Raw genomic sequence first — 23603 nt, 5'->3', positions numbered from 1 at the left:
CCAGCTAATATACACTTAAAATTTGTGCTTTTCATTGTACATCTTATGTTAAGAATATAAATATTGGTCGGGCATGGTGGCTCATGCCTGTAATCCCAGGACTCTGGGAGGCCGAGGCGGATCACCTGAGGTCAGGAGTTCAAAACCAGCCTGGTCAACATGGTGGGACGCTGTCTCTACTAAAAATACAAAAATTAGCCGGGCGTGGTGGTGCACATCTGAAGTCCCAGCTACTTGGGAGGCTGAGGCAGGAGAATCGCCTGAACCCGGTAGGTGGAGGTTGCAGTGAGTCAAGATTGCGCCACTGCACTCCAGCCTGGGCGACAAAGCAAGACTCGGTCTCAAAAAATAAATAAATAAATAAATAAATAAATAAATAAATAAATAAATAAATATTAAATGCCAGTTAATGATATGCAAGCTGAAGTAGTTAGGAGCAAGTATATTAATTTGTGCAATTTACTTAAAAACGTGTTTTTACAATGAATGCAGACTGACAAATGGATAGATGGACAGATATGTGATAAAGCAAATATAATAAAATGTTAATTTTACTATAGGTATAGGAGTATTGTAAAATCTTTCAACTTGAAGTAACTTTGAAAATTTTTATGAATAAATGTTAGAAAAAACCCACTATGTGAGCATGAATTTATGGAAAGATCTTGACCAAGAGCAGAGGTTTCATAGGTGGGTAACATCTGAATTGTGATTTGAAATATTAGTAGGAGTTGCCAGGCAGACCAAAAGGGAGAAAGAACTCAGGCATTCCGTGAGGACCTATGGCATGTCAAGCGCTATGCCGGGGCCTAGGGATTCAAAGATGAATATGATCCAGTTCTTGCCTTTGATTGGCTTGCTGTCTACTGGGAGAGTCAGGCAGGTAAGGAGATGACTATAATACACGGTTGGGGCAGCGTTAGTGTAGAAGAGAGGTAAGCACTAGATGAGGGGTACCTAATCCGCATTGGGGGGATTGAAGTGGTCAAAGTTGCTTTAAGGGGATGAGATTGGGACTGAGTGCAAAATTGAATGAGCCACATAAAGACACAGGGAAGACGGAAGACACTTCCGACAGAGGGAGCAGAATGTACAAAGACACAGAGATGAGAGAGTACGAGGCACACTTAATATGGCTAAGCAGATTGCAAGGGAAGAGTGGGGAGAGGAAAAGCTAGCCAGGGAGGGAAGGCTAGAGCGAAAAGGCTGTAAGGAAGCAGCATGGTGCAAACTGAGGAGCTCTGGAAGAGCTCTTAGCAGGGAGATACAGTTTAGGAAGAATACTCTGGCTGCTGATTGGTTAATGGCTTGAAAGCATACCTAACTGAAGACAGGGAGACCAGTTCTTGCTATAATCAGAAAAATGATGAGGGCTTGACATAAGATAGTGGTAGTAGGGTTAGAGAAAAGAGAGTGAAGTGAAAGATGAAAAGTTAGGACTGACAGGTCTCAGTGACTGATGAGATTGGGGAAAGGAGCCAGATTAAAAAAAAAAAAAAAAGAGTATAGAACAATGCCCTGGTTTCTGTCTTGGGTGACTGGGTGGATGTTGATATTATTCACTGCAGGTGATGGAGGGACCGGTTTAAAGCAACAGGGAGCCAGGCACGGTGGCTCACGCCTGTCATCCCAGCACTTTGGGAGGCCGATGTGGGTGGATCACGAGGTCAAGAGATCGAGACCATCCTGGCTAACATACTGAAACCCCGTCTCTACTAAAAATACAAAAAATTAGCCGGGCGTGGTGGTGGGCGCCTGTAGTCTCAGCTACTCGGGAGGCTGAGGCAGGAGAATGGTGTGAACCCAGGAGGCAGAGCTTGCAATGAGCCGAGATTGCGCCACTGCACTCCAGCCTGGATGACAGAGTGAGACTCCGTCTCAAAAAATAAATAAATAAAATAAAAAACAAAATAAAATAAATTAAAAAAAAAACAGCAACAGGGAGGAATGAGGGGCTCAGTTTTAGACATGTGGAATGGGAGATACATGTGGGACATCCATGAGACTCCCCACAGTCAACTATATTTACATACTTAAATATGACACATGAGATAGGGGCTCGAGATAGAGGTTTAGGATTGGCAGCATACAGGTAGGAATTACAAGCATCTAAGTGGGTGAAACCACTTTGCGGTGGGGGGGAGGGTGACAGGGTGATGGGCATGAACAATGTGAAGAGAAAAAAAATCCCAGGACAAAGCCTGGGTTATGTTTCAGATAGAGGTGAGTGGAAGAGGAGAAGCCTGTGAAAGAGTCTTCAGAAAAGTGAGAGGAAAATCAGGAGAGGGTAGCATCACAGAGTCAAGAGGAATGAGACTGTCCAGAAGAAGGGGCAGGATGTCAGACCTGCAGAATTACCAAGTCAGAGGACTGAAAAGAGCCTAACAGATTCAGTTGTTCAGGTCATGGGCTGACTTCAAAAGGGATAGTTTCAATGGGAGGAAGACAGAGGGGTGGCAAAAATGCAGAATGAAAGGAAAAGGGAGGAGAGCAGTAGTAAGAGGAGGATGAAAGATTTTGTTTATTTTAAGTTGGGGAAACATTAGTATGCTTCTATGCTGAGGGCAGAAAGTCAGCTGAGAGGGAGAAGTTAAAACAGGAGGAGCAGGAGTACTTGACAACTATGTTTCTGAGGCAGTGGGGAGAAAATCCAGCAGAAAACACACAGGAGTAATGGCACAGAGATCTGAAACAACAGAACTGTTTGGAAAAACAATGAGTAGATTGCTATGGCTGGAACCTTGCAGTTTGTGGGAAAATGGTGGGAGATGAAGCTAGAAATACAGAGGTACCAGAAAATGACAATGTAGTCCTCTGGTACTACAGAAATTTCAGAGGAGAAAAAAATACATTAGAAGGTAACATGATTAAAAAAGGCAATGTCGAAAACCCCAAGGTTTTAAGGCTCTTAAGTTGAGCCTTAAAACGTGGCTGTGTTGTAGATGGTTTGATTGCGTGTTGCGGGGCACACATTACATTCTGGGAGAAGAGGAGATGGCTGTGATGAAAGTGTGCAAAGACCAGAATTAGCTGGGCATGTTGTGGGGACCAGACAGCTGGCGTGGAGTGTGGGTAGGGAAGCTGTGAAAGATGGTCGAGGAGGTAGGCTTGGGACCAGGGTATAAAGGGTCTGGAAGACTTGGCTATGTTTTTTAGACTTCATCTTGTAAGCAGCTACTTCAAAGTTCCATTCAGGTGAGATGCCATGTAAAAGATAGTATTTTTAAAGCTACATATGTAATTCATTTATTTATGTATTTTTATTGATACACAATATTTGTACATATTTATGGGATACAGGTGATATTTTGTTACATGCATAGAAATTGTAATGATCAAGTCAGGGTATTTAGGGCATCCATCACCTTGAGTACTTATAATTTCTATGTGTTGGGAACATTTCAATTCCTCTCTTCTAGTTATTTTGAAATGTACAATACAATGCCGTTCACTCATCACCCTACTCTGCTATCAAACGTTAGAACTTATTCCATCTAACTGTATGTTTATACCCATTAATCAACCTCTCTCTTCTTCCCCTCGGCCTCCACCCCCACACCCTTCTTGGCCTCTGGTAACTATCATTCTACTCTCTATGTCCATGATACCCTCGTTTTTAGCTCCCACATATGAATGAGAATATGCAATATTTGTCTTTTTGTGCCTGGCTTATTTCACTTAACATAATGGCCTCCACATCCATCTATGTTGCTGCAAATGACAGGATTTCGTTCTTTTTCATGGCCCAATAGTATTCCACTGTGTATATATGCCACATTTTCTTTATCCAGTCATCTGTTGAACACTTAGGTTGATTCCAAATTTTTGCTATTGTGAATAATGCTGCAATAAACATGGGGGTACAGGTATCCCTTTGATCAAAGGGTATTTTAAGATTAACCTAGCTATGCTATTTAGAATAGAATGCCTTCTAGGAGTCAAAAAGTTAGAAGGCTATAGTTCAGATGTGCAGGTGAGGGCATGGACTTTGTAGAGGTGGCAGGAACAGACTGGAAGTGCGTGCATCTCTACCATGGTGCTAAGGAAGAACTAACAGCAGGTAATGGGTACTCATTCCTAATTGGGGAGATCATGTTGGGTGCAATTAGATTAATGGATCAGCAAGAAGAAAAAGCAAAAGAGATTGAAAAGTAACAGTTTGAGCTGGGAAAAGGACTAGGACAGTGAGGCTTTACAAGCCAAATTAAGAGTTTCAAAAATAGTATTTTCAAGTGTTAATGCCACAGAGAGGTTGGGTAAGATGGGCACTGAAAAAAAAAATTAGTTCTGGTAATTAAGATATCCCTGGATATCTCTTACATAGTGGTTTTGGCAAGGTGGGTAAAGACAGACTGCTGAGAGAGTGAATGAGGTTGCAGGATACAAAATCAATATTAAAGAATAAATTTTAATTTCCACATGCAAAAAACAAAGTTAGAAAATATAATTTTTAAAGATTCTATTTATGTTGGTTACATGGGTTTGTTCAGTTAGTGGAAATGCAGCAAGCTATACATTTATGGTAGGTCTACTCTTCTATTTGCACATTATACTTCAATAAAAAGTTTTAAAAATATCACTTGCAATACTGTCAAAATACAAGTTACCTAAGAATAGAACAAAAGATGTATAAGACTTCTACAGGGAAAAACACTCAGATTTAATTTTGATTTAATAGAATACTCAGAAACAGACTAAGGGATATTTGGGCACTTAATATATGAAAGAAATGGCACTGCTTATCAGTAGGGAAAGAATGGACTTTTTAATAAGCAGTGCTAGGACAAATGGGTATTTATATGGAAAAGCAAAACCAGACCCTACATCATACCATGTATAAAAAAAACAGTTCTAGGTGGATTAAAGGCTTAAGCGTGAAAGGCAAAACTGTAAAGCCTTTATTAGATAATATAGAAAAAATATCGTTAAGATCTTGGGGTACTAAATGATTTCTTTCTTTCTTTTTTTTTTTTTTTGAGACGGAGTCCTGCTCTGTTGCCCAGGCTGGAGTGCAGTGGTGCAATCCCGGTTCAATGCAACCTCCGCCTCCGGGGTTCAAGTGATTCTCCTGCCTCAGCCTCCCGAGTAGCTGGGACTACAGGCGCCCGCCACCACACCCAACTAATTTCTGTATTTTTAGTAGAGACGGGGTTTCACCGTGTTAGCCAGGATGGTCTCCATCTCCTGACCTCGTGATCCGCCTGCCTCGCCCTCCCAAAGTGCTGGGATTACAGGCGTGAGCCACCACACCCAGCCTAAAGGATTTCTTAAGACACAAAATTAAAAAAAAGTGAAAACACAAGCCAGAGAGGAGGGAGAAGATATGTGCAAAACATACAGGGTGGGGAGATTTGCAATAAATATAACTGACCAATAACTAGAATCTATAGTATATTAAGAATTACTTTTAATCAGTAAGAAAAAGACATTTAATAGAAAAATGAGCAAGACGTGAACAGGCATTTTTCTGAAAATACACATGGTCGATAAACATATGAAAAAGTGATCAACCCCATTAGTAATTGAGGAAATGAAAATTAAAACCATAATGAAGTATCACTCCACATCTACTATATTGGCAAAAATTTAAAATTCTCACAAAACAGTAGATACAGAGCAATTAGGACTCTCATACGTTGAAACAAACTTTGAAAGATAGTTTGGTATATATGTACCCTATAACCCAGTGATACTACTTCTAGGTACATATCCTAGAAAATTCTTATACATATGCATTGGGATACACAAACAAGAAGGTTCATATGGGCGTTGTTGACAATAGCCAAAAACTGGAAAAAAATGGAATATCCATCAAAAGTAGAAAGAATAGTGGTACAGTCAAATGATAGATTACTACACAAAAATGAAAAGAAATGAACTACAGCTGTATGTAATGTAGATGAATCTCTCAAATATCATTTTAAATGGAAGAATGAAGGCACAACAGATTATATACAGTATAATTCCACTTACATAAAGCTCAAAAGTAGACAAAACTATATTATGCTATTTAGAGATATATACGCAGGTGGCATTGCTATCAAGAAAGCAAGGGGAGGCCAGGCATGGTGGCTTATGCCGGTAATCCCAGCACTTTGGGAGGCCGAGGCGGGCAGATCACCTGAGGTCAGGAGTTCAAGACCAGCCTGGTCAACATGGTAAAACCCCATCTCTACTAAAAATAGAAAAATTAGCCGGGCGTGGTGGCACACACCTGTAAACCCAGCTACTTGGGAGGCTGAGGCAGGAGAATCGCTTGAACCCAGGAGGCAGAGGTTGCAGTGACCCAGCATCACGCCACTGCACTCCAGCCTGGGCAATGGAGTGAGACTCCATCTCAAAAAAAAAAAAAAAAAAAAAGAAAGAAAAGAAAAGAAAGCAAGCAAGGGGGGGCCAGGTGTGGTGGCTCACGCCTGTAATTCCAACACTTCAGGAGGCTAAGGCAGGAGGATTGCTTGAGCCCAGGAATTAAAGACCAGCCTGGGCAACATAAGGAGATCCCAAATCTAGAAAAAAATTAAAAATTAGCTGGGAATTGTGGCATGTGCCTGTGGTCCCAGCTACTCAGGAGGCCAAGGAGGGAGGATTGCTTGAGTCCAGGAAGTTGAGGCTGTAGTGAGCTGTGATTATGCCACTGCACTCCAGCCTGGGCAACAGGGCGAGACCGTCTCAAAAAAAAAAAAAAAAGGCAAGGGAATTGACATCACAAAAGTCAGAAGAATGGATACCTGGAGAGAGAAGGAAGGGGATCATGATCTCGGAGGGGTATGCATGGGTGCTGGAAGTGTTTTGTTTTCAACCTGAGTGGTAGTTATATAGATGCTTACTTTATAATCATTTATTAAACTAGATACATGACATAACTTATGCAATGTTCTGTATGTAGGCTATGTCTCACCAAAGAAGTGAAACTAAGAGTTAATCACATGTATTGCTAGGCAGTGTAAGCTTTTTTGAGAAGCTTGAGTCTAAAGGGAAGGAGATAGGACAGTAGTTACAGGAGGATTCAGGATTAAAGGAATTTAGGTATGTATATTCACCAAAATACCTGTACAAGAATATTCATAGCATTATTCAAAGCAACTCCAAACTGGAAATTACCCAAATGCCCATCCAACAGTAGAGAGGATAAATTGTGGGACATTCATCAGTGGAATACTAGATAGTAATGAAAAATAAACTACAACTACATGCAATACTATGGATGAACCTCACAAGCATAATGTTGAGTTAGGGTTATCAGATTTGGTAAAAGAAAAAAAATATAGAACATCCAGTTAAATCTGAATTTCAGATAGATGATGAATCATTTCTAATATAGGTATATTCCATACAAAATGATGTCATTTATCTGAAATTCAAATTTATCTAGGCATCTTGTGTTTTCTCTGGAGATCTTACATTGAGTGAAAGAAGTCAGACATGAAGGAGTCCATACTACAAAACTAATCTAGGACTAAAAGTCTGGACAGTGGTTACTCTTTGGGGAAGACAGTGACTAGAAAAGAGCACAAGTGGCACTTCTGGGATGCTTAGAATATTGTTTCTTCACCTGGGTGCTATTTACATGTATGTATTTCACATTGTGAACATTCATTGAACTGTATAATGATGACTTGATATCATTATTTATATTACATAATATGTATGTAATACACATATACGTATATGCAATATACATATATGCATATGTATATGCAATATACATATATGCATATGTATATGCAATATACATATATGCATATGTATATGTAATATATATTTATGTGTAATATGTATATTATACTTCAATTGAATAATCCACCTATTATCCATCTGTAATCTATTTATAATCTATCTGGCAGTGGCCTAAATATGTTTTATATTCAAAATCACAACAAAAAGTAGGGATAAACTTAACAGAAAACGTACAGCACTCACACTGACTAAAGAGAGAGAAATACTTTGAATAGGTAATTTAATCAGGAATATAAACGGCCTATAAATATAAAAGTATGTTCAACTTCACTAATAACTACAGAAATGAAAATGACACACCATTTTTCACTTATCAAATTGGTAATAATACTTAGTAGAGAATTTAGGAAAATGAATAATCTCATCATTCCTTCATGGGAGTTTGGTAGCATCTATTTTTAAAAGGTACATGAATTTTGGGAAGATAGTAAGTTGAAAATATTCCAAATCGCCTCTATTTCCAAACCTGATTCATTGACTGTTCTTGAGCCAAGTAGGTGCTGGGGCCAGCCAAAAAACTAGGTTGCAGGATGGGTCTGAGACCTGAGAGTAAGGGGTGATGTAGAATTTTTCATCTCTGGAACAGAGGAAAGCCCTGGGCTAAGAATGTGGTGTAGCAGAGCCAAAGTGCAAGGATGGAAACATGGTCCGTGGTAAAGGCTTGGCCCATACCACTCTGAACTCCTAGGGGGAAAGTCAATACTGCTTATGTGAGTGTGCCAGGTTTCCCCATCTGAAAATGCTAAGAAAACAATGAGATGGGTTGGGTCTTCTCTACCTTGAGACTAAGAAAGCACAAGGAAACAAGAGTACAGAGAGGCCTCCTCCTGATTCCTCCTCATGGTTTGATAAGCTGACTGGCAATACGCCTGCTAGCTCATGGGCAGAAACCACTGTGCTTTTCCCACTCACTGGGCTGCTATGACTTCAGATACTCCAGCACTAGACTTTAGCCCCAGAGAGCAGACGGAGGAAAATAACAGTACACCTAAAGGGACCCAGAAGCCAAAAAGAACATGCAGAACACTTAGAACAGGACTTTAATGAATAGAGTTGCTGAATGAAACGACAATTTGCACTTAAAAAAGACTTTAGAACTAAAAGAATTAAATACCATTTACCAACACCAATAGCAATTATCATTCCAAATAATAAAACATTAAAACCATTCTGATTTAAATCAGAAACTAGATTCCCCTGAGGAAAGCAACTTTACTAGTCCAGGGTATATCTGCTGATATTTTTCTCATTGCTAATAAACATAAGAGAATTGAATAAAGGAATAAATATTGGCAGAGATAACTTTCTTCTTACTGATACAATTTGATACCAAGAAAACTCAAGGCTCTAGTTAACAAAACCTGTTAGAACAGAGCTATATTATCAAGATGAATTGATCTCAAGAACATAATGTTGAGGGAAAAAAATCAGTTTCAGAAGACACATATACCATGAAACCCCTACGTTAAGTTTAGAAACATGCAAAATGTCACTACATATCATTAAAGGATATAAGAATAAAGAAATTAATGGAAAGGATAAACACCACATTTAGAATGGTGGCTAAATTCACCCCTTAGTTTGATACAACCTGTCCTAATTCCTTACCACTTGACCGACACTGCTCTGACAAAGATCACCCAAAACCTCAATGGACAAATCTATTTACCTCTTCTCAGTAATCACACTGAAGCATATGACACAGGTGACAGTCCTTTTTGTTTATAAAAACTCTTACCTTGGTTATCTAGATACTATGATCCTCCAGTGTCTCTTCAGCTTCTCTTATTGACTCATTTACCCTTGGCCCTTAAATATGAGTGCCCCTCGCTCATATTTAGTATTTATTAATATTATTTAATATTTACTAGTGGCTCTTTGATTGTCTAGTCTTTCTCTGCACAACTCTCCTACCCATGGATTCCAAATATTTATCTCTAGCCCAGATGTTGCTTCTAAGCTCTTGTCCTGACTTTCCTATTTCTTCCTGGATTTTTCTAATATGTACTCCAAATGTGACATGTCCAAAATCTTTCCATCTGCTGTCTGCTTCCTATATACCTATCTCCTGTTTTCTCACTAGCTTCCCTTCAACTCTTGGCATCTGCCACTTGATGTAGGACTCAACTATGATTCTGTCATAAACTTCTTTGCCTCACGAGTCAAATCTGACACTTGGGTACATCTCCTTTCCCCCAATCCGCAGTAATGCAACATGCAACAATATTCTGCCGGGCCATATCCACCTTCTGAAAATATTCCAGAGGGGTTAGCAACTTTCTTAGTTCTTGATAAGTAGAAAATGATTCCCTCTAACAGTGGAGGACTTGACTTTGACAATGGCAGTTTGGTAGCCAGAGAAAAGTTAATTCCACTGGTATAAGCCATATCCCTAAAAGCTTCTTCCACCCTCGAAATCTACCTCAAATGTTGACAAGCACCTTAGCAAGCTCATAGGGATCTTAGTTCAGCTGAGATTGTGTATAAATATCAGTAGAGCCCCTATATTCCTCATTAGCCACACTCAGAGCAAGTAAAAACACAGATGATGGAATTGGTAATTATGAAGAGACTACTATTTACTAAGAATTGCATTAAATGTTTTACGAATATGAGTTCACTTAATTCCTACAACTCTATTGGAGAATATATTCAAACCCTATTTTACAAATGAGGAAATGGAAGCTCTGAAGCTAAGATGGGCAACCCAGAATGTGTATGTAAAACCCTCTAACACAATTGAGTAAAATTCCTTTAGAGCCCCTAAAAGTCTTTGAAGAGGCTGCCAAGTGGGAAAGCCACCAACTTCCAGTGAATCCATCACTGGTGGATCAGAAACCACAAAATCCTTGAGACTGAAAGCAGATGAATCAGACCAACATAAGAAAAAATATGCAGGAGAGAACTGATGTAAAAAGTTGGCAGCAACTGCAGGAGTACTACAGACTTGAAGGTAGTGGATTCAGAAAACAGGAGGAAGCCCTGGGACAATGGTCAAGGTATCTGGTTGTGGTACTGGAGCAGGAGTAGGACCATAGACTAGTAGTCAGTGATATGACAGAAATAAGTCCAAACACACACACAAATATAGAGCATAAAACTACCTGTTAAAAGAGAACATCATCCCTAAGCAGTTTAATAAAAGAAAAAAAAAAGAGAGAGCATCAGATTGGCTATAAATGAATGGATAAATTAATTAATGAAGTCAAGCTACATAGTTTCTGTAAGATAGGGATGGAAAACATACCAGGTAAGGGCTAACAAAGAGAAAGTAGGTGAAGAAATACTAATTAGACAAAATAGATATAATCCTCTAAGAAGACATATGTCATGACATTTTATGCAGTTGGCAACATAGCTTCAAAGCATAAAATATATAAACAAAGAAATACAAGGAGAAATGGACAAATTCTTGGTTATACTGTGAGAAAATAACATATTAAGTAAATAACAAAAAAGAACATGAGGATCTGAGTAATACAAGTAACAAGCTCATCTAATAGGTATATACAGAACTATATACCCAAGAGAAAATACACTCTTTCAAAATATAAACAGAATATTAATAAAGACCAAATAAGTATAGGCCAAATTTCAAAAAACACAAATCACATACATTTGTTGAACATAATGCAATACATTAGAAATTGATAATAAAAGGAAAGACAGAAGCACCTTCTAAATAACTCTTAGGTTTGAGAGAAAATGAAAGAGTAAATATCCTATTTAGAAATGAACAGTAAGAGTACTATTTCTCAAAATTATAAGATTAGATTGAAGTGGTACTTAGAGGAGATGTATAGCTTTAAATATATCTTTTTAGATAAGAACAACTGAAAATAAATGAGACATAGTTATGTATGTGCAAATAAAAGAAAAAAATTGATCTTGAATATGATTAAGCCTCTAGATCTAATTACCAATTTATAGGAAATAGAGAATAAAAGTGAAACTTGTAAAACTATATAGGCATGCAATTGGCAAAATTCACACCATGGGAAATTCTACAAGACAACTTGATTTCTTCAATAAACAAATTCCGGGACTTGATGGGTAAGGAGAAATGGAGGAGGTACCTATAGATTAAAGGACATTTAGGCCTTGGCTGGGTGCAGTGGCTCATGCCTGTAATCCCAGCACTTTGGGAGGCTGAGGTGGGTGGATCACCTGAGATCAGGAGTTCAAGATCAGCCTGGCCAACATGGTGAAACCCCATCTCTACTAAAAATACAAAAATTAGCTGGACGTGGTGGCGTGTGCCTGTAATCTCAGCTACTTGGGAGGCTGAGGCAGGAAAATCACTTGAATCTGGGAGGCGGAGGCTGCAGTTAGCCAAGATCATGCCACTGCACTCCAGCCTGGGCAACAGAGTGACACTCCGTCTTTAAAAAAAAAAAAAAGACATTTAAAAGTCCTATTGAGCAATAACAATGTGTGGACCTTGTTTGTATCCTGATCCAAATAAATAAAATATACGAGACAATTAAAAATTTGAACACTGACTAGATATGTAATTTTAAGGCATTAGTATTATTAATTTAATTTTTAGGTGTGTGTGTATATATATATATATATATATTTTTTTTTTTTAGAGACAGGGTCCCACTCTATGGCCTAGGCTGGAGTGCAGTGGCTCAATCACAGCTCACCACAGTCTCAAACTCCTGGGCTCCAGCGATCCTCCTGCATCAGCTAGGACTACAGGTACATGCCACCACACCTGGCTATTTTATTTTTGATTTTTGTAGAGACCGTGGGGTCTTGCTATGTTGCTCAGGGTGGTGTCAAATTCCTGGTCTCAAGCAATCTTCCTGCTTTGGCCTCCCAAAGTGCTGAAATTACAGGCATGACTCACTGAACCTGACCTAGGTGATTATATTTTAAGAGTTCTTAATTTCTACAGATACAAACTGAAATAAATAAAACAGTATGTCCGTGATTTGTTTCAAATAATATCAGAGGGAGAAAGTGGGTATTATATAGACGAAACAAGACTGGTCATAAATTAGTCATTGCTGAAACTGCATGACAGGTATATTGGGGGAGGCATTCATTATACCATCCTGACCTCTTTTGTATATGCTTGAAAAGCTTTTTTAAAAAAGAGAAGAAAAGAAGTAAACTCAGCTTTCAACTCAAGAAGCAATAAAAAGAACATAAAACAAAATAAAACAACTTAGGAAGAACTCAGTAATAGAATAATAGTAAAAATTGGAAAAAGGTAGAGTTAATCTGTCAAATGTGATAGAAAAAAATAGGGAAGATATATAAACAATTGAAATGAAAGTAGAGACATACCTACAGATATAGAGGAGATTAAAACTATCAAGTAAATCTATTTGCAATATTATATTAATAAATTTGGCAATCAGACAAAATGAATAATTTTCTTTCTTTTTCTTCTTCTTTTTTTTTTTTTTTTTTTGAAGGTAGTTTTAGTTTATTGGGAATTAAACAAATTTTCATTTAGAAAAAAATCTAAATGAGCAGTTCTATAGTCACAGAAGCAAAGGAATCTGTTTCACCAAGCTTCGTAATAGCCTGGTATCAACTTTGCTGAAATATTTTAGGGTCTCACTCTGTCACCCAGGCTGGAGTGCTGTGGTGCGATCTTGGCTCACTGCAGCCTTGGCCTTCTGGGCTCAATTGATCCTCCACCTCAGTCCCCAGAGTAGCCAGGACTACAGGCATGTGCCACCATGCCTGGCTAATTTTTTATTTTTTGTAGAGACAGGGATCTTACTATATTGCTCAGGCTGGTCTCCAACTCCTGGGCTCAAGCGATCCTCCTACCTAGGTCTCCCAAAGTGCTGAGATTATAGGTGTGAGCCTCCGTGCCTGGCCAAAATGAACAATTTTCTAATAAAATATAAATGATCAGAATTGGCTCAAGATATAGAAAATCAAATCTTCAAGAAACCTTCAGAGATAATTTCCATGTTATATCAACTGTACCAGAGCATACAGAAAACGTAAAAAACTGGAACTCTCATACACTGCTGGGGTGTAAAATGATACAAACCATATTAGAGAACTGTTAGGCACTTTCTCATAAAGTTAAACATACGCTTGCCCTCTTCTATTCCTAGGTATTTATCCAAGTGAAATGGGAACATATGTTCACAAAAAGACCTGTATACAAATGTTCAGGGTAGCTTTATTCATAATAGCTAAAAATTTGAGATAACCTAAATTCCCAACAATATGAGAATAGAAAAACAAATAGTGGTATAATCATAGAACTGAATATTACTCAGCAATACAAAGGAAAATCACTAATCAAAGCAAGAACATGAACAAATCTCAAAAAACACTATGTTGAGCAAAAGAATCCAGGCACACACACACACACAACCATTTTGAAATCCCATTGTAATGAAGTCTAAGAACATGCAAAATTAATCTATAGTGACAGAAGTCAGAAAGTGGTTGCTGGAAGTGGAATGGGGGGAAGGATGGATTGACTGGAAAGGGGCACAAGGGAAGTTTCTGGAAAGATGGAATTGTTTTATATGATATTTTTGGTGGTAGATATATGAATGTATATAACTACCAAAACTCAACAAACTAAGCATTTAAGGTATGTGCATTTTACTGTATATAAATTTTTTTTGTTTGCTTTTGAAAAAGAGTCTCACTCTGTCACCCAGCCTGGAGTGCAGGGGTGTGATCTTGGCTCACTGTAACCTCCGCCTTGCAGGTTCAAGCAAAGCTCGTGCCTCAGCCACCAGAGTAGCTGGGACTACAGGCGTGCACCACCACGCTCAGCTAATTTTTGGATTGTTAGTAGACACAAGGTTTTAACACGTTGACCAGGCTGGTCTCAAACTCCTGGCTTCAAGTGATCTGCCCTTCTCAACCTCCCCAAGTGTTGGGATTACAGGCATGAGTCACTGTGCCAGGCCAATTGTATATAAATTTTACTTCAAGAAATAATATATTGAAAAATATAACTACATGAGGTGATTGATATGCTAATTAGCTTGACTGTGGTAATCATTTCACAATTTATGCATATATCAAAGTATCACACTGTCTACTTTAAACATTTACAATTTTTGTTTGTCAATTATACCTCAATAAGGCTGAAAAAGAAAAAAAGCTATTGCTCCTTAAGTAGCCAATTTTACATATTCAAAAACAGAAAAAATATGTAAGAAGAAATACACACACAAGGCACAAATGAAAAAGACCAATAAAGTTAAAAAATGAGACTGAGGAAAACATATGCAATATCTGTAACTAAGGCTTAATATCCAGAATATATAAACAATTCCTACAAATCAACAAGAAAAATACAATATGAAAGAAGAAAAAATAAACAAAGGGTATGAACAGGCAATTCATAGAAATGGAAAGAGAAATAGCCAATAACATGCAATATTCAAGACAGGCAAAACTAAAAAGGTCAATAATATCCAATACTGTCAGTAGTATAGAGAAACATCATCATATTTTGTAGGTAGAGTGGATAAAGAGGCAGACATTTTGGTGTGCAATATTTAATAGTATTTACTCAAACGTGTATACCCTTCAATCTAGCAATTCCTCTTTCAGGTACATAACAGAGAATACTCTCACATGTTTATCATGTACAAGGCTATCTAGTGAGCCATCAATTTCCAATAGCCAGAAATTGGAAAACTGAAATGTCAACCAAAATACGAATAAACAAGGTAGACTGTATACTGTGGAATCCTATGTAACAGTTTTTTAAATGAAGTAGACTTATATACATGGGATACAAAAAAGATCTCAGGCCTGGCGCGGTGGTGCACGCCTGTAATCCTAGCACTTTGGGAGGCAGAGGCGGGCAGATGGCTTGAGCTCAGGAGTTCGAGACCAGCCTGGGCAACATGGTGAAACCCCATCTCTACTAAAATACAAAAAATTAGTCATGCGTGGCAGCGTGTACCTGTAATCCCACCTACTTGGGAGGCTGAGGCAGGAGAATTGCTTGAACCCAGGAGGCGGAGGTTGCAGTGAGCCGAGATCGTGCCACTGCACTCCAGCCTGGGCGACAGAGCGAGATTCCATCTCTTAAAACAAAACAAAACAAAACAAAACAAAAAAATCTCAAAGTTGTATCACGAAGAGATAAAAGCAAGTTGAAAAACAATATGTGTAGCATGATGACATTTATCTTTAAAAATACAGAAACACCAATAAAAAATATATGTGTGTGTGAAAAAATCTTGAATGATACCCACCAGTCAGATGAAAGTGTTCACCTCTGGATTAGGACTGGGTGGTAAATCAAGGTAGATTTTATCTTCATCTGTATTGTTTGTATTTTTATACGAGAATCTATTCATGTATTACTTGTATAGTTAAAAGGAAATAAATAAATTAGGCAATGCCAAAATATTTAAAGGTATATAAAAACTATATTACTGTATGTACACATACACATATGCACAGAAAAACATCTGGTAAAGATAAACACCAAACTTGATAATCATGGTTAAACAAAAGCCTAGCCAAGAGCTTAAAAGGTCTGGGAAATGAGGTATCCATGGGAGGGAGTGGGGATTAAAAAGTTCAGATATATTTCTGAAGGTCTAGAAAGTTGTCTGAATGTATAGGGCTGTCTACATGCTCAGGAAAGACCTAAAAAGCCCTAAATTTTGCATCTCTGGCTGACTTTGAGACTGTTCAAGCAGTGAAGGCTAAGGCAGAGTTGTAAAAGTGCCTGAGTGTTGAAGGCATATGCCCAAACACAGACACAAAGCTCTTGGCAAATGGTGGAAGATTTACAGGTTCAAGGCATTTAAGTAACTGAGACCAGTCATCAAGTAACCACTAAATTAACAGAGAAGACACTTCTGTGATGGCAAACTACAGGGAATCCAGCTTACAGAATCAGTCCAGGAAAGTCACTAAACAAAAAAAAAGTGAGATTTATCCTAGGAATACAAGGTTGGTTTAACATTCAAAAATCAATTAATGCAGTATACCATATCAATAGACTAAAGAACAAAAATAATGTGATCATGTGATCACATCAATAGATGACAAAAAAGCATTTGACAAATACCCATTCATGATAAAAACACTTAACAAACTAGGTGTACAAGGGAACTTCCTCAACCTGGTAGGGCACCTGTGAAGAACAAAGACTGAATGCTTTTCCCTTAAGATCAGTAACAAAATAACAACATTCATTCTCACCACTTTTATTCACCATTGTACTGGCGCTTCTAGCCAGGACAAGTAGGCAAGAAAAAGAAGTAAAGGCATCCAGACTAGAAAGAAAGAAGTAAAAGTATCTCTATTCACAGGTGACATGATCTTGTACATAGAAATCCTAAAGCATCTATTTAAAAAACTATTAGAACTAATAAGTTCTGCAAGTTTGCAGATACAAGATCTACAAAACTCAATAAACAAATTGAAAATGAAATTAAGAAAACAATTGCATTTACAATAGCATTGGAAAGGATAAAATGCTTAGGAATAAATTTAACAAAAGAAGTGTAAAACTTATACTCTGAAAATTTAAAAAAATCATTATCAAAAAATATTTTTAAAAAATTAAATAAAAAGAAAGATACTCCAAGCACAGTCGCTCATGCCTATAAACCAGCACTTTGGGAGGTAAAGGCAGGAAGATCGCTTGAGGCCAGGCATTCAAGACCAGCCTGGACAAGAAAGTGAGACCCGTCTCTACAAAAAAATTAAAAATTAACCAAGAGTGGTGTACATGCCTATAGTCCCAGCTACTTGGGAGGCTGAGGTAGCAAGATTGCTTGAGCCTGGGAGGTTGAGGCTGCAGCCATTGCTTTCCAACCCGGGAAACAGAGCAAGATCCTGTCTCTAAAAAAAGGAAAAAGAGGCCAGGCACGGTGGCTCATGCCTGTAATCCCAGCACTTTGGAAGGCCAAGGCGGGTGGATTACTTGAGGTTAGGAGTTTGAGACCAGCCTGGCCAACATGGTGAAGTCCCGTCTCTACTAAAAATACAAAAATCAGCCAGGCATGCTGGCATGTGCCTGTAGTCTCAGCTACTTACTTGGGAGGCTAAGGCAGGAGAATAGCTTGAACCCGGGAAGCAGAGGTTGCAGTGAGCCGAGATCACGCCACCGCACTCCAGCCTGGGCAACAGAGTGAGACTGTCTCAAAAGATAAAATAAAATAAAATAAAATAAAATAAAATAAAATAAAATAAAATAAAATAAAATAAAATAAAGATAAAAATAAAAAATTTGAAAAAGAAAAAGAAAGACATCTGATGTTCATACATTGAAAGACTTAATATTGTTAAGATGGCAATACTTCCCAAGTGGATCTACAGATTCAGCAAAATCTCTATAAAAATCCCAGCTGGCTTTTTTGCAGAAATTGACAAGTCGAACCTAATATTCATATGGAAATAAAAGGGACCCAGAATAGCCAATACAATCTTGAACAAGAACGAAGTTGGAGGACTCACACTTCCAAATTTCAAAACTTACCACAAAGCTACAGTAATGAAGACATAAGGCATAAGGCATATAGATCAAAGGAATAGAGACCAGTTGCTTCTTGACAAGTATGCCAAGACAATTCAATGGGGGAAAGGATAGTCTTTTCAACAAACGATGCTGGGATAACTGCATATACAGATGCTAAAGAAACTGGACCACTCTTCACATCATATGCAAAAATTAACTCAAAATGGGTCCAAGTCTAAACATGATATGAAAGGACATTCTTCCAAAAGATATATAACGATGTTCAACATCATTAGCCATCAGTGAAATAGAAATAAAAACCACAATGAGATACTACTTCGTACCCACTAGGATAGCTATAATTAAAAAGGCATAATAACAAGCAAATCTGATGGCATCCAGGAGTTTGAAAAATAAATAAGTAACAAGTGAAAATGTGGAGATACTGGAACCTTTATATATTGCTGGTGAGAACATAAAATGATGTCGTTGCTTTGAAAAACAGTGTGATGGCAGTTCTTCAAAAGGTTAAACATGGAATGACCATATGATCCAGCAATTCCACTCATAGGTATACACTCAAGAGAAATGAAAACTTGTCTATAGAAAAACTTATACACAAATGTTCATAGCAGCATTATTCATAATAACCCAAAATGAAAACAACCCAAATGTCTATCAAGGGATGAAAGGATAAATAAAAACATGGTATTTCCATACAATGGAAGATTGTTTGGCAATAAAACAGAATTAAGTACTGATACATGCTACAATATAGATGAACTTTGACGTTATGCTATGTGAAAGAAGCCAGTCATGAAAGACCACATATTGTATAATTCCATTTATATGAAATGCCCAGAATAGGCAAATCTGCAGAGACAGAGGATTGGTTATTGCCTAGGATGAGAGGTGAGGAACATATATTGAGGGGAAATAAGGAGTGAATGCTAACGGCTATGGATTTCTTTTTGAGGTGATGAAAATATTCTAAAATTTATTGCGGTGATGGTTATACAACTCCTTGTGAACATACTAAAAATCAGTGAATTGTATACTTTAAAAGGGTGAGTGTTATGGTATGTTAATTATATAATTATATCTTTTATTCTTTTAAAAAAAAGTTAAACAGAGTTACCATATGACCTAGCAATTCCATTCCTAGGTATATACCCAAGATAAATGAAAACCTTTGTCCACATGAAAATGAAAATTTACACACAGAAGTTCATAACAGAGAAAATTGGATATGACTGATGAATGAACAAACAAAATGTGGCATATCCATACAATGGAATATTGTTCAGCAATAAAAAGTAATGAGGCCAGGTATGGTGGCTCACGCCTGTAATCCCAGCACTTTGGGAGGCTGAGGCGGGTGGATCACTTGAGGTCAGGAGTTCAAGACCAGCCTGGCCAACATGGTGAATAAAACCCCATCTCTACTAAAAAATACAAAAATTAGCCAGGCATGGTGGCACATGCTTGTAACCCCAGCTATGGGAGGCTGAGGCAGTAGAACTGCTTGAACCTGGAAGGTGGAGGTTGCAGTGAGCCAAGATCATGCCACTGCACTCCAGCCTGGGCAACAGAGTGAGACTCTCTCTCTCTCTCAAAAAAAAAAAAAAAAAAGGAATGAAGTACTGATATATGATGCAACATGGATGAACCTTGAAAATCTTAGGCTAAGCCAGTCACAAAAGACAACATATTGTATGATTACATTTATATGAAATGTAAGTTAAGTGGTTGCCTAGGGCCAGGGAAAGGGGTGGGAATGGGGAGTGACTGCTAATGAATATGGGGCTTCTCCTTGGGATGATAAAATTTTCTAAAATTAGATTATGATGATGATTGTACAACTCTGTGAATATACTAAAATCCACTGATATGTACAGTTTAAATAGGTAATGTTATAGTACGTAAACTGTATCTCAATAAAGCTGTTAAATAAAACAACTTGGAACTGAACACCTAAAAGAAGATAAAGAAAGCATAACAGCCTTTAAAAACAGTCTTAGGAAAGCTAAATCTCAAGTGCAAACATAGAACAAAAAGGGTACTTTGAATGACACTCAGAAGAAAAAGCTGAATGAGGAAGAAACAGGTCTGCACTCAGTGCCAGCAGTATAATAATGATAAATGACAGAAGTAAAATTCCTCAATTACTATTTTTCCTTCTGCCTTCTCGGTTCCCAAGAGAGAAATGAAGCCCAATATGAGTAAAGAGGTAGTAAGTGTTTTAATAAGAGTTCAAATATCTTGGACCAGATGAATTATAGCTAAGGGAACATACAGTAATTTCAAATGAGACTGCTGAAGCTATGTCAACGATCTTTGATGAATCACAGAGAAAGACATTCCAGAAGACTGGGCAGATGCAATTTCAATTTTCAAAACAGGGATAAAAGTTAATTCCATAAATTACCGAACAGTGGGTTTGATATAAGTCTGGAGTGGATTATTACAGGGACAGCATGCAAGAACCTAGAAAACAGAAGAATAAGCACTAGAAGCCAACCTTGAATTCACCAAGAAAAAGCACTTTAGGCTAAAATCCCTTATTTCTTTTTTGTATTGTTACTAAGCTGGTAGCTATGAGAAATACAGTAGATACAGTATATCTGGATTTAGCAAGGCATCTGATGAACTATTTTATGATATCCTTAAGAACAAAATTGAGATATAGAGCTGGATGTTAATTTTTGTTAGAGAGATTAATAATCACTTGAAGACCATTCCCAAGGCATGCAGATTACCAGGTCATTATAATGTTAGAAGAAGGTTTCTTTTTTTTTTTTTTTTTTTGAGACGGAGTCTCGCTCTGTCGCCCAGGCTGGAGTGCAGTGGCGCAATCTCGGCTCACTGCAAGCTCCGCCTCCCGGGTTCACGCCATTCTCCTGCCTCAGCCTCTCCGAGTAGCTGGGACTACAGGCGCCCGCCACCACGCCCGGCTAATTTTTTGTATTTTTAGTAGAGACGGGGTTTCACCGTGGTCTCGATCTCCTGACCTCGTGATCCGCCCGCCTCGGCCTCCCAAAGTGCTGGGATTACAAGCGTGAGCCACCGCGCCCGGCCTAGAAGAAGGTTTCTAATAGCATACATCACAGGGTTCTTCTAGCCTTAGGAATTTCATCACTTTTCAAATTCAACAACTTGAATGAAGGCATGGAAATTGTGCTGAGGTTTGTATGTGACAACATCTGGAAGGGATGGTGAATACTTAAAATGACAGAATCAGGATACTGATTTTAATTATAAATAGTTGGGCTAAAACAAAACAAAACTAAAACTAAAACTTGCCTGGACCAGATGAAATCAAACCAAGGGCCAGAACCAAATCTCATACCTGAATTAGAGAATGAGTGCAAGGGAAAGAAACAATTTTTTGCTATTTCTGAACTCAGCCTCAAATCTGAATCGTAGTTACTGTTAGAATGTGATCTCAAATCCCAGTCGAAACACCAACAATACCAACAAGAGTACTAGAAGTTTTTAATCTACAACTGCGACCTTAATTACTCTCTTACCCTCTTTTAGACGATCCCCTTCAGCCTTGGTTTTCTTCTGTCTTTCTGATCCAGCGAGGTCTACAAGATGCAGCTTGGAGCGAAAGCTGCTATTCCTGTGATAATGAAAGGAAGACACAGTGAGAATGGTACACAAGCTTGAGAGTAGCTGAATATCAAAGCTGACCTGTCAGTTCTCATTTTCTTTCAAGTCAGTCAAAGTGGCTCCATTAGTCACTCGTGCTCACAATACTGATGTCTGATGATTGGTCAAATCAATTGAAGAAGCAGCCTAATGTTTAACCTTAATAGAACTAATACTAAAAATCTTGACTCTTTAAATTGTAACTTACTTGTCACTTTTCTTTCTTTGCTCTAAGGAGATTGTAAAGATGGCATGAGATCGGGACGACTGGGAGTTCATAGCCGTGGAGGCCACAGTCCTAGAGTTGTTGCCTTGCTCCAAACAGGAAACAGTATCCAAGGCAACTAAAACAGTCTTCTCAGTGAGTCCCACAATCTAATTGCAAGAAAGAGAAAATTCCCTTATGATTTATACTTCAAATGCTTGGTCAGAAATATAGGGATTGGTGGTTTAAAAGAATGCCTTGATATTCTAGTAGAACCTCAAATAGAACAGTCACAGTGATAAGAACTGCTTTAAGTGGCAACTCTGTGAAGAGAGCTGGAAACCAAGGTCTCCAATCTTCCTCAGGAACTTCAGAAACAAGGGTGCCAGCCAATACTGGAGCTGGTAAAGATCTCAAGATTTTAGGGTAGCAATGGCTACCTGCCTTCCAAGGAACCCCAAGTGAAGTTAATTCTGGTCCCAAGGAGAGCAAGTACAACACAAACAGCGATGGCATTTCTCTTTGTTACTTTCACCTCTATCTGACCCCATGCTCCTCTCTGTACCTGATTCATTTTAAACCTCATTTTCACTAGAGGAAATAGCATGGTACAGTTTCCACTGGATTAGGAAGCCAGGAAAACAGGGCCCCAGGCTTAGTATTGTATTTACCTGGGAGAACTTATACAAGGTGAATCTCTTGGAGCCTCTGAGGTGATTGGACTAGATGCTTATGAAGTCTTTTCTAGCTCCAATATGCTATAATTTTATTACTTCATAGCTCCCAAACTTACTTCTGTGGCCCTAATTTCTAGTCTTTTATTTCTAACGATCTACCTTACCACTTATACTTTGAAATCAGTCAATTATAAACCAAATTCATCTTCCTCCCACAAACACTAATTCTCTCTACTATAATACTTCTCCATTTCTATTAATCTTGTCTCATATTCTCAAAAACTCACATCGCCTTCAACTTCTTCCACTCCTCCATATCCCATCTATCACCAACTACTAGTCATTCTCCTTTTGAATCCATCACTTCCTTTTCCTTTACACATCTACTTGCGTAGTTCAGGCCCATATCACTTCACACCTAAAAAATAAGCAACAGTTTCCCAACTGGTCTTCCTCATCCTAGTCTTTCTCCTTTTCAACCCATTTCTGTTTGGTTTTCCTAAAATGTCACCAACCTACTAAGCCCTGTGCTAGATAATGAAGATACAAAGAGATTTCAAAGTACTCCCCTGACCTCCAGGTTAGGGTGAATTCCTTATAAGAATGAATTCACATATCACTTGTAACAGAGTTGGAGAGATACACATATAAGATAAAAACTTGGTAAAAGTAGCCACAGTAATCCCTCACTCAGAAGTTTTACATAGTTTATATATGGTTCAAAGGGATAGAAACTAAGCTCTTTAGCCCGGCTTCATAATCTGGTCCTAACATATCTCCTGTTACTTCCCAGCCCAAATCCTCTAATCCAGACAGACTTGTGTAGTCTTATTACCCTCAGGTGTATATTTTCTGCTTTCCTGCTAAAGCTATTCCTTACCATAAGAATATCCTTATT

General features: G+C 38.2%; 1 protein-coding gene across 4 annotated transcripts in view; it reads right to left on the bottom strand.

Annotated features, from left to right (window-relative positions):
• KIF4A (kinesin family member 4A) overlaps positions 1 to 23603 on the bottom strand; it is a 130779-nt gene that overhangs the window by 96650 nt on the left and 10526 nt on the right. For all 4 annotated transcript variants that reach the window (XM_055266826.2, XM_063635127.1, XM_063635128.1 and 1 more), the window contains exons 6-7: positions 22032 to 22198; positions 21700 to 21794 (exon numbers count right to left, since the gene is read on the bottom strand). In XM_055266826.2, coding sequence (XP_055122801.1) covers positions 21700 to 21794; positions 22032 to 22198 — 262 coding nt within the window. The remainder of the gene's footprint in view (positions 1 to 21699; positions 21795 to 22031; positions 22199 to 23603) is intronic.

This window comes from Symphalangus syndactylus, chromosome X, assembly GCF_028878055.3.
Source record: "Symphalangus syndactylus isolate Jambi chromosome X, NHGRI_mSymSyn1-v2.1_pri, whole genome shotgun sequence".
NCBI lineage: Eukaryota > Metazoa > Chordata > Mammalia > Primates > Hylobatidae > Symphalangus > Symphalangus syndactylus.
This window is presented reverse-complemented; position numbering and strand designations above follow the sequence as displayed.